The sequence below is a fragment of the Zosterops lateralis genome, assembly GCF_965231275.1.
Source record: "Zosterops lateralis genome assembly, chromosome: 1".
Taxonomy (NCBI): domain Eukaryota; kingdom Metazoa; phylum Chordata; class Aves; order Passeriformes; family Zosteropidae; genus Zosterops; species Zosterops lateralis.
The window spans coordinates 91,329,957-91,342,171 of NC_139762.1; the positions used below are offsets into that span (position 1 = coordinate 91,329,957).

The 12,215-nt window shown below is 40.1% G+C and overlaps 1 protein-coding gene across 1 annotated transcript in view; it reads left to right on the top strand.

Annotated features, from left to right (window-relative positions):
* TMEFF1 (transmembrane protein with EGF like and two follistatin like domains 1) overlaps positions 1-12,215 on the top strand; it is a gene marked incomplete at its 5' end in the record, with an annotated part of 112,626 nt that overhangs the window by 95,670 nt on the left and 4,741 nt on the right. The window contains 3 exons of the mRNA XM_083879360.1: positions 3,430-3,578; positions 4,450-4,515; positions 9,815-9,938. Of these exons, the coding sequence (XP_083735486.1) occupies positions 3,430-3,578; positions 4,450-4,515; positions 9,815-9,938 (339 nt within the window). The remainder of the gene's footprint in view (positions 1-3,429; positions 3,579-4,449; positions 4,516-9,814; positions 9,939-12,215) is intronic.

Here is a 12,215-nt window from a genome sequence, read left to right on the forward strand (position 1 = left end):
TCTTGTGTTTCTCCCACATGTCTCTGCTCCCCCTTCGTGATCTCAAGCTGTTCTTGCCCTGCCTTTATGAGCAGCTCTCTGCATTGTCCTTATGTTCTCTCCCCAGCAGAGAGACGTCAGGGAACAGATTACAATATGAGACTGCAATTCTGTGTTCAATTTCAGTCTTAGCTGTGAAGGAAAACAGTCCTTGGTGCCTCTTACAGGTTCACCTGCTTGCAAAGACCTCTGATAAGAATTTTGCCCTTTAAGATAGCACTTGTATCTTATCATTCTCACTGTCTGCTATGTCTTCTCACATTGTGTGCTTGTTGTATGGTCTGTGGTATGGTTCAGACCTGTGGACTCTGCTTGGTAGCCTTAAGCTTTGACTTCTACTTGGCTTTGGCTCCCAACCTGTCTGGTGGGGGAAGCTGGCTTCCACCAAGCAGTTGGATTTCCTGTTGTCTCAGTACCAAGCTATTATCTGCCCTCTGTAACTCTCTGATGTCAGGATATAACATATTTGCAGTATTTCATACTGGTTTTGTTGGCAGATCTTCCAATATTTTCCTGAGCTGCTCTTCTGTTTCAGCCCATGGTGGTCCTGTCCCCTCACAGGGACTCAGGCTTCAGTTTTAAAGTGTTTGATGTGCAGCATCAGAGCAGCAACTTGCTCTCCCATGGTTTTACCTTCCTTCACAAACACCAAGCAGTTAAAAACAACATTCTTTTCATGTTTTCTGTCAAGAGCACCACTCCCCATATGTCACTGCTCTCATCTTGCAATTTGGCATTTCCCACAGTCCTGACTGTATTTTTGGTCCAGTGGAAACTGTCTATGAGCAAGGACAAAGTCTGTACCCTATGCAGACTCTCTGATGAGTGCAGGTTTCTAGCATGTGCTCCTGGCTCCCTCTCTGCTACCCTACTGCATCTGTGGAGGCCCTTTTCTCTTCAGACTATTGCACTCAAGCCATCTCCTCTCCTTAATTCATTTTCTTTCAGTCCTCTGAAAGGCTTCAGAGGTTTATGTTGGAATGAGAGTTTCAATTTTTTTAGAGTACATCAGTCCAGTTCAACTGTTCATTACTCCACAGTGTACTTAAATCACCTGCTTTTACATGTCAGACAGCTCTGCCAAGGGACCAGTGACTAACGGGCCAGGGGAGGGCTGGAAGTACCACTTGGCATCGTGGTCATAGGCAAAGAAGTAGCTAATGGCACCAGGCAGATAATCAGATACATGTGAAGGGGGGTCAGTATGTGAAATTTCTGTACATTGAGGAGGTGGTTAGAGATAAGACTGAGACTGTTGATGAGAAAACTAGGGTCAGGATTTCAGAAGCATTCCTAAATCAAGCACCTGACGAATCTGAGAAAGTAATAATTTAATATTAGACATTAAATCTGAACATAACAGAGCATAGAAACGTAAGCAGCTTCCAAGTGGTTTCAACTCTAGCCTGTAATGTCACCATAAAGAAGAAAAAGATATTTTTAAAACTCACCTTATTTGTCACCAGGAATGACAAAACTCAAACATAATCATGATGCTACAGATCAGATGGTGACTAAAGGCAGATTTAAGGGAGAGAAAAGGTATCTGTCTGCACACAGCCAGTGCCATACAAATGAGGACCAGCTCTCTGCTAGTTTGTGTCAATAAATATGCATGACTGCTGTGCCATGAGCCTTTTATTTGTATGTTGTAAACCCTAATAAACCCCTGATTAGTCTTAACATCATGTGGGAGCAGGTAAACAAAATAGTATTTCCATCCTGGTTCTAAGGTTCATTACCATTTCTAGTAAGAAAGGTTATCATATGTTCATCATATTGATATTTAGAGGCCACATTAGTATTTCGAAGTAGGTCCCTGGGATGTGTAGAGACATTACTGGGGCAGTTTTTCACTGTCAGGAGATGCATTTAAAACCCTCTTTGCACCAGAGATGTTCTTCAGTCTAGCAACAATCTGAAATTCACAGACATGGAAAATTATCTGCAAAATCACCATATTTATATTAAGCAACAAAAGGTTCTCATGGAAGAAGAGGAAGAGAGAAAAGTATGCTGGCCAGCTTCAGTGTTTCTGATTTTGGTTCTGCTGCAGATTTGTTACTAGCTTGAGGCATACATTTGTCTGTTTAATTAATTTTATCTGCAACAGTGGGAAAGAACATAAAAAACCTGGTAAGTTGGTAGCCTGAACGTTTATCCCCATCCTGTGACTTACAAGAATGGATCAAGATGAAGGTAGGGGTTATTCCTGGCTGTGGTTATTCCTGAATAACATGGTTATTCAGACCATGTGCCCCCTGTAGAGCTTTCTGCCTAGGAGAGGATCTTGTACCCACTGCCACCTTCTCAGAAGGTGCAGAGTGGCTTTCTCACACTCACAACATCAGGAGGAGCTTGTCTGAGAGCTGGACATGGTGCCCACCTCATGCCCACCATGGTCCTCCCCCTCATTCTGCAGCCACACTCCTGATTTTCCCCATCCCAAAGGTGGAGATGAACTTGCAGAGCGATGTGAAACATACACAGAAACTTTCATTCAAAAATAGAAGTTCAGTTAGAAAGCAGAATATTGATTAAAATAATCAGGGGGTGTGAGGCATGGAAAGTTGCAAAGTTTTCCTCTGCCATTCACATATGTAAAATTTCTGGACTTCTTGCTGGGGCTACAAAAGTATTTAAACATGAGCAGGTCATATACCTATCTGAGTCTTTGTCTGTCCTACCTCTGTGTAGTTAGGAACAGCTACATGGTAGTCTTCCTTTTTTTTCGGCTTTCATTTTACAATCCCTAGCTGCAAATTGTGTGGAAAATGATTCATCCTAAACAACCAAAATGTTAATGAGATACAACATGAAATAATTCAGATTGCATAATCCTGTTTTAAATGCAACATGATAGACCTATTGTTAACTGCCAAAGGTATGAATGAAAGTCTTGCTGAAATGACACAGTTAACCAAGCATATTGAGTTTATACAGCCTTTGAAATAGAACTCTTTGTATTGCCTAACAGAAAAGGGAGCCCTTTTTATTTCCCCCCTTCAAGGATCCTAACATTGAAAAAATTGGAATATTCTTCTGGTTTTGTTCACACTAGAGAATAAACACAACCAACTGGTATATTAATGTAGTAAATCTTCCTAGTAATGTGTTATCACTTTTCAGGTGTATTCTATGAGATTGATACCAGAGTAAAACTACAAGAAATATTAATTAATTATTGAAAAGCACACTGAAGCATGTATTCACAATTTTGTACATTCTGCTCGGAAGCCTGAGATGCCAATGACTTCTCCAGCATCCTCATGCAGCACATTCTCCCCTCCTGGCATTGGTGCATGAGCTAGTGTTTACTTAGGACTCAACATGACTTAATTTTTGTTTGCTGGATGTCAATCTTGTTTTGCTGTATGCTTCAATTAACAGGTGTGTATGTAACATAGACTGCAGTGGATACAGTTTTAATCCTGTATGTGCTTCTGATGGAAGTTCCTATAACAATCCGTGCTTTGTCAGAGAGGCATCATGTCTGAGGCAAGAGCAGATTGACATCAGGCACCTTGGGCACTGCTCAGGTAGGATTAATTCTGTTTTTTCGGTAAATGTAAGTTCTGACATAACTGGGCCTGATAGAGTTTCCCTTTTCCATTTTTGGTCAGAAGTCGCTCATGCAATTATCAATGAACTCATCACCTGTAATTTTGAGCTCCCTACACTACACACATAGTGCTGTGTTTACATCACCTTTCTTTGGCTGCTCTTGGGAAAGCTAAGGAAAAGTTCTTGGGAAAATCTAAGGAACAATGCAACAGTTCTTACATGAAGGGGTGGTAGGAGAACAGAAGGAATATGGGTGTGTGGGAAATCTTCCCTCTTGCTGCTGTGGGCTGCAAAATGTGCTTCCAGTGTGAGTCAGGTTTTGTCCTGATTGCACAAACATTGAACCATTATTCTTTTCTAACCAAAGTGATTCAATAATTTCTATTTCCACTGTCAGAATGGTCACTGAAGCCCTCTGTCTACTGCCTTGTAGCTAATCTTGTCCAAAATCCTTCAGTTTTGTGTGTTTGCATTTAGGACTTTCTCATGCGAATAACAGCTTTCTACCAAGTCTTTGCCAGTTACATCAAGATCTGTAACTTGGGCAGTTCCAACACCAAAACAGACTGTCACCAAAATAACCTAAGTCCATACCACAGAAAAGCTTTTAGTTCAAAAGCTAAAGCTTGAGGTGTGCCATGTGCCATGCTGGTGGACACCGGGGTTACCAGCTAAGTGTGATACCAACCTGGTTGGTGTGGGAGCAACAATGTGGGAGTGTGTCTAGCTTTACTGCAATTTAAAATAGTTCTTTGAATATTATTCTGGCTTATCAGTGATACACACATAGTGGTCTAGAATATATCCTTTTTCTATTAAGTAACTATGTATGTATTTATCACCCAGAAACAGATGACACAAATGCAGTCGGGAAGAAAGACGATGGCATGCAGTATCGGCCAGAAGTGAAAGGTACAGTGCAGACTTTGTGCTTTTTGGTTACAGCTTCACAAGATGAGAAAATAGAGCATGCAAGTCTCTTCTAGTCTGTCTTACAGTTCTGATTCCTGTAACTGAGACAGACCTGTGAATGGCTTCTTTCTTTGTGTTGCAAGGCTAGCAGGATGTGCATGATTTGTAAGTTTTCTGATTCCTGTAACTGAGACAGACCTGTGAATGGCTTCTTTCCTTGTGTTGCAAGGCTAGCAGGATTTGTAAGTTTTGCCTGCTGTATTCCTCTAAGACACCCTGCTGCTCAGTACCCTGTGCAGTGGCCACAGGATTGTACTCCCTCCAAGTGCTGGGAAAATAACTTTCCTAGAAGACACCAAGCTGTGACATTCCTGATGAAATAACATAGCACAAGCCTTGATCCCATGATCCCATCTTTTCTGTTAACTTCTGGGAAAAATGGGTGATCCTGTATTTGTTCTAAAATGTTTTCAGTAAACTAATATGCTGAATCACATTGGCTGAAAATGTTTAACCTACATGAACCCTGCCTTACCTTTTAATAACCTTTAATGCCTCAACTTTTTTTTCATCCCAGGTAGTCAGATGATCATACACATCAAGTATCACTCCAATGATTTCTTTAGACCTCCTGTTGCTAGCAACACACTTGAAAAAGCCCTTCTTGTTATCTTACACAACACTGGCCAGATTCAGTTCTAAATGAGTTTTGGCCTTTTGTGTCTTCTCCCTGCACATACAAACCACAGCTCTGTACTCTTCCTGTGAAGCCTGGCCTCACTTTCAGTGGCTATACAAATTCTCTTTCCTCTTGAGCTCCACAAAGAGTTCCCTGTTCTGTCAAGCTGGTCTTCTACTCCACTTGCTTGACTTACAATGCAGCAGAATTGTCTGCTCCTGTGTTCCTAAAGGCACTTCTTAAAACTTGACCAGCACTCATGAACCCCTCCCTTTAAAGGAGGTTGCCAGGGTACTCTGCTAAAGAGCTCCATGAATAGCTTAAAAGTTTTTTCTACTGAAATCCAGAGTAGCAATGCTGATTTCCTTTTTCCTCATTGCACTGAAAGCTCAACCATTAAACTCAACCATTTCATGATCACTATGGGTGAGACAGACACCTAAAATTACACCCCCCATGAGCCCTCTATTCACAAATAGCAAGCCTAGGAGGGCTTGGCTCACTGAGTACCTCTGACAAGAAGCTATTATCTCCTGCAAATGTCAAGAAAGTCCTGTTCATCACAGCAATATTATATTCCCAGGTGATGTGTGAGAAAGTTAAAAATCTCCCATAAGGACAAGGGCTAGCAATCCAGAAATTTCTCATAATTGCTTATAGAATAAGTCATCAGTGCTCACATCCTGGCTGGCCACTCAGTAGTAGACATCCACTACCACGTTTCCTTGTTTTCCATCCCTCTAGCCCTCATTCAGTGGCTCTCAACCACATCAGCACTAACTGTAAGTGCTGTACAATCAACTCTCCCTTACATACAACATGAGACCTGCAACTTGTCTGCCCTGCCTCTCTCTCCTGAACAGCCTGTGGCTGTCCATCTCAGCACTCCACTTGTGGGACTCATTTTTACCAATTCATAGAAATACCAGTGATATTGTAGCTCTGGGAGCTGACCATGCTTCTAGTTCATCCTGTTTGTTTCTCATACTCTGTGTGTCAGTGTTAAAGCATTTCAAATGTTCCTGAGCTCTCCATGCTCCCAGGAGCAGTGCAGGTCTTCCCACTAGCACTTGCTACCCTCAGGTCATGCTGTGTGACTTACTTACTGGAGTGGTGTTGGAATCCCCTTCCCCCATCAATTCTAGTTTAAAGCCCTCTCCATCCTCCCAGCTTATGCTCAAAAAGTCATTTTACTCTTCAGGACAGGTTGGTTCCATCAGGCCCCAGCACACCTGGTCTCTTCTATGATTTAAAACCCCAAAGTTTTGGTGGAAACACCAGTCCCAGAGCAAGGTATTGACATCCTGGGCTCACCTGTTTGTTTCAAGCTTCTCCTCATTATTGAGAGGATTGAAGACAAGCACAATCTGTGTTCCCAAATTTTTTAGCATTGTCTCCAGGGCTTCTGAAATCTCATTTGATTGACCTCAGACTTTTTGTTGCTACATCATCATTAGTAGCCACTTGAAAGAGCAGGAGAGAGTAGTAGCCTGAAGGTTGCAATAACCTCTTGAGTCTTGTGGTGACATCTCTGATTCAGGTCCCAGGGAGGAAGAAAACTTCCCTGAAAAGAGAATCCAGTCTGCAAATGGGTGCTTATATTTCACACAGGAGGGAATCACAAATGAACATAACTCACTGTTCTTTCTCCTCAGTGCTGTCTTAATCCAGGTTTTGTTGCAAGGGGTTGGTACCTTTTCTGTTAGCTCTAGTCTTCAGCTTTTTCTGTCATTATACTTGTTTTAAACTCCCATAGCTTCCTTGAGTAAAGCCATCCCACCATGGCTTTCAACATTCCTGGTGTTCTTCTTGTAAAGTCATTTAGTGCCAAAAGCTTCATATATTTTTCTCTTTTCACAAATTCTCCTATTTTTACTGCATATGATGTACCAGTTGGAGTGATTTAATGTCAATTTTCACTTACATTATGAAGGTATAAAAGGCACCAAATGCAATATACATCTTATTATGTAATGTAATGAAACACCGCTTTCAGTTCCTATTCCAAAGAGCTAACAGCCTTTTATTCATTGCATGTAAATTGCCCTTGAAATCTAGTTAGTGGAAAACCCATTGTATATAATTATTATTATTAATGTGTATGGCTTGTGCGGTCTCACATTCAGCAAATGATGTGCATGAAAAGAGTATGCTTCATGAAAAAAGGTTGTTTTGAAATTTTTTTAATACAGTACTCAAGTCTCTTTAGATAGTGAGAGCCTGAAGTGAACTTCTTTGAATTGTTTTTTTTTTCATTCAGGATAAGAGAACAATCCACACTCCTACCTGTTTGCTTTAGCTGTGAGTTACTCTTGTTAAACCCTGTTTTCTGGAAGGATAATTAATATCTTTCAGCTTCTAGAACTGTGACAGTCTCCTCCTGCAGGGCAAGTGGCTACCTAAAATTCCATCAGAAAAGTCTGTCTTCCCACATTCAGCTGGCTTCAGTGGTTTTGCTGTACCAAGATGGGCATCAGGGTTTTAATTTTTATGCATGACTCTTCATTCCGGTGAAGTGTTTGAACTGCTATATCCAGTCACTCTTTCAAGGCTCCTACACCAGTTATATCTTCCACTTCGAAGCTCTGGAGCAGTCTAGCAGGTCTCTCCCATTAAAAATTAATTCCTGTCAAAAGAGGGGTAAATGTCTATTTTACACTAGGAATCACCTCCTTCATTTAACATCTCCTTGCTTAATATAAGTTTTGCCTTTGACCTGCATGTGGGTGTCTGGCCACTTTTCAGGGGACACACCTTTCAGTTTTCCACTGGGCTTCACATTCTTTATCAGTACATGCATTAAAACCTGATATGGTGCAGCTCTCTGAACATACTAATATAATTGTCTATAGCTCATTACAAAATTTGACCATATATGACAATAATTAAATTCTTGGAAAAGGAGAGAAATGATAGTTTTGGGATGAGACATCCCCAATTTTCTCCTCTCAGACAAGTTGTGCCTTAGTCTATTCCATCAGTACAATGGTGGACATATTGTCAGTATTAGTCAACATCCTTCCCTTGTATCAAGTTATCTATATCTTCAAAACAGCCTGAATTAAAAGGCTTACTTATATCTAAAGCCTCTAATACATGGTTGGGTTTTTTTTCTCCAGAACCAAATTAGAATACATTCCAGACATTTTCTGAAAAAAACTAAAACAGCAGCATAGCTCTTTTTTTTGTCTTGTAAAAATACATTCTCTTTCTTACTGGTGTAATTTCAAATATCTGCAATTGTATAAGGCATTTCTTCTTCACAGTCCCTTTTGCTTTATAGTCTTTTATTTGTGGAGCTATAGTCTATTGCCATGGAAATGAGCACAATTATGCTCCATAATTACGCTCACATCTTAAGATCCCTGTTCTTCAGAAAAGTTCATTAACAACTTCTGTGTTTAGGACTTCTTTACAAAAAAAAATTTGGGGGGAAAATGATTGAAAATGAGCACAGCTTTGTTAACACAAAAGAAGCATGAAAGATGTTGGGGCAGAAGGGACTGCCTTCCTATGCTGGGCTGAGCTGAACAACAACTAAGCAACCAGTTGCTTGCTCTATCCCATCTTCCCTCTGGACGATGGAAGAGAGAATCAGGAAAGCACAGATAAGAAAAACTAATTGGTGAAGGCAGTTTAGGAAGCAAAGGGGTGAAACAAAGAGGAAAAAACCCCAAGTGGTGCAAAAGTCACTCACAATATCCCATCAGCAGACTGATGACCAGCCAGCCTCTGAGCAACTGCCACCTTGGAAATATGAAAACTATAGTTTTTATTTCTGAGCATGTCATATGGTGTGGGATATTCCTCTGGCCAGTTTGGGTCAGCTGTCCTGGCTGTGTCCCCTCCCAGACTCTTGCCCACTCCCAGTCTTCTTGCTGAGGGGAGAAGCAGAGGAAGTCTTAATGCTGTGTGAGCTCCCTTCAGCAACAGCCAAAACAGTGTTGTATTACCACTATTATTTCAGCCTGAAATCTAAACCACAGCACTCCATCAGCTGCTGTGAAGGAGGTTAAGTCCATCCCAGCCAAAACCAGCACACCTCCCAAAGGAATGGGTATTTTAAACACATTTCAATATTTTTGAGTTCTCTCTCCATAAAAATGTTTCTCTGAGGAAGACTGCTATTGAAGTGTATTTGATTTCAACTTTAACCACCAGTGGTACCAATCAGATCTGGACTGTATCAAGTGGTTTTCTACCCAATAATCATAAAATGTGGTTCATCATCTTTCTAATCCTTTTTAGAGGGTTCTTTTTCATCTGTTTACACATGGGAGAGAGCTGTCTGTATCTATGTATTAGCTCTTTGCCCCAGTGCCACTGACAAAGCTTCTGCTGATCTTCCTGCATTGGTTTGTTTCTGACATGAACACTTTTCTCCTTTTTGAGAAACCTGATATTAAAAGCATAGATGTCTCTGAGGATCATTTTCCAGTGCAGTACATTCTAGCAAATCTCTGTAGGTGCCTCTGAAACTTTCCCCTTAAGCCTCTGCTTTATTATTCTCTATTCCTTTTTTCACTGCAAGTTTTTAAGGATATGCTATTCTTGGTTGAGGGCTTTAAATTAACACCATGGACCCGTGTATATAACTGTTTATGTATATTTCTTTTCAAGATGCCAGTGATCAAAGAGAAGACATTTACATTGGAAACCACATACCTTGTTCAGAAAGCTTCAATGGATACTGTATACATGGAAAATGTGAATTCATTTATTCCACTCAGAAGGCTTCCTGCCGGTAAGTCCTTCATATCTCCAAAATATGATGGAAATCACTGTAAAGCTTAATAAAAATGCTCTCTAGATGTAATGACAGGATGTATCACTTTGTGATATCTGAGCAGTGGCACAGGAGTAGTGTCCCTGTGCTGTGGGCAGCACTCAGCTGCTCCAGTTAGGAGGGAGAGAGACAGTGCTCAGAGGAGAGGCTCGGTCAGTCAGGTACATCAGAACCTGAATCCCTCTGAGATAACACATCAGTGTTATCTTCTTATTTTCAGCTGCTAAGTCATATCCAGAGCTAAAAAACCAAACAAAATAGAAACACATTTAAAAGACTTTTGACTTGCATGGCTTCCCTCTAAGACTGTTCTTTCCCCACTGACCTCTCAGCCTGTTCTTACACTATCTGTACATTTTATTGTTCCTGTCATAAACTCTCTCTAGAGAATCAATACCTTATTTTTAACATTTATTGCCCCTTTTCACAATAATGGCCTTCATCTAGAGAATAAAAAATTGCAAAATATTTTTTAGCCCACACCTTTTGTCTACGGTGTAAACTAGCAACTCAGAACACTCAGTATTAAGCTCCTCAGTCTTTCCCAGGGTATATGAATGTTCCTTAGCTCCCAGAGAATTTTTTTCCTTTACATTTCACCAATTGAATTCTGTGTATTTGTTTTCCTCAAATTTTATAATTTAAAAATTAAATTTTATATTATTATTATTATTAGAAGGCCACTTTGCAATAAGATGCAGTGCCCTACTTATAGTAGGTTTCACTCCCCAGCTTTTATCTTGCAAGCTTGTACTTTCAGATTGATGTGGCTGAAACTGCCGTAACTCTTCGCTTTCCTTTGCTTTTGAAACTTCAGCTGTAAATCCATTGGATACTTTCATATTTTCTCCCTTGATCCTTATTGACTGATGATATTTAGGTGTTTTTTGCACTGCCAAGATTTAAGGGTTTCCAGACAGATCAGAGTGCAGGAAGCCCAACAGCAGAGCCAGTATGGTCGCCAACTTAGGCACTTGAAAGGTTCTGTTATTTCTTTTACCATGCAAGACCCTTTCTTGTTTATTTTCACCTTTCAATAGGACTGTTTTGGTTTTATTTCCTTCTAGAACTAAGAGAACTCAACATGACTTTGCTTCTCTGGTGAAACTGGATGCATCCCCAATATCATCTTGATGGGCATTAGGCAACCCTATCCGATTACAGTATTCTTTTGACCTAGAACTGTATTTAACACAATTTATAGTGTATTTGTCCTCAAATTGTTTAAAGTAGCAGTATTTCAAGGAAAACATTCCCGTCTGAATGAACTCATTTTTATTTTCTCAGATTTTTTTTCTAGAAGATGCTAATCTTATAGTAATTTATCAATTTATGATTGAGTATAAATTCAATCTTTTAAATATTTATTATTACTTAGTAAGTATTGATAAGCAATGTTTTGATGAATTTAATTAATATACCATCCTTTTAGATTCTATTTTATAGTTACATTTACTGTTACTACCTTCAGCTATGTATTTAAACATTCTGAATAGTATCTCAGCACTGAGCCTAGCACAACGAACTTCACATGGTTCCAGTCAAGAATTTGTGACTGTCAGTTCTTGACCCTGAGTATCAGATCTCCTTTGGATTTTTCTTGGCTATTAAAATACTGATGGTCTCATGCTTTATGCTTGTTTCTTACTGGAGCAGAGTTATTAAGGAAACAAATAGTTTATAACAGACATCAATCAGCCGTTGTAATCATATACCTCCATCAGAGAAAAAAGTCTCTCCAGCAAGGAAAATACAATGCTGAATGCTAAGGGCAAATTGTTATTTTCAAATGCTTTTGGTAATCATACACATCTAGCATACACACTGTTTAATTTGGTTCTCATTTCCAGGTAGCGATGTGTGTGAGGTATCGGATGACCTATAAAACTGCAGAAAATACTTGTGCAGAGCAAATTCTGCATTCTGCTTTCACTGAGGGCAATTAATCTCCTTGCTCATTGTACAGTGGCCCTCCAGCAGGCAGGTGGGAGGAAGGCTTTGTAGCAGTCAGTTGCACAGTATTGAGTTTAGCAGCCTTTGCACAGATGGGATCAGGTCTGTCTCCTGCTGCCCCTCTTGTGCAGTGCAGTTCTGCCCTGTGCTTACAGCAGGCTGTGTCAAGGACACAGTTCAGCCCTTTAAAAACAAATTTAAACTTCTTTATGCTGAATCAATTAATTGACTGATCAGCTTATTTTGATAAATTCTTGCTGACCTCTATTGATCTTGCTATTA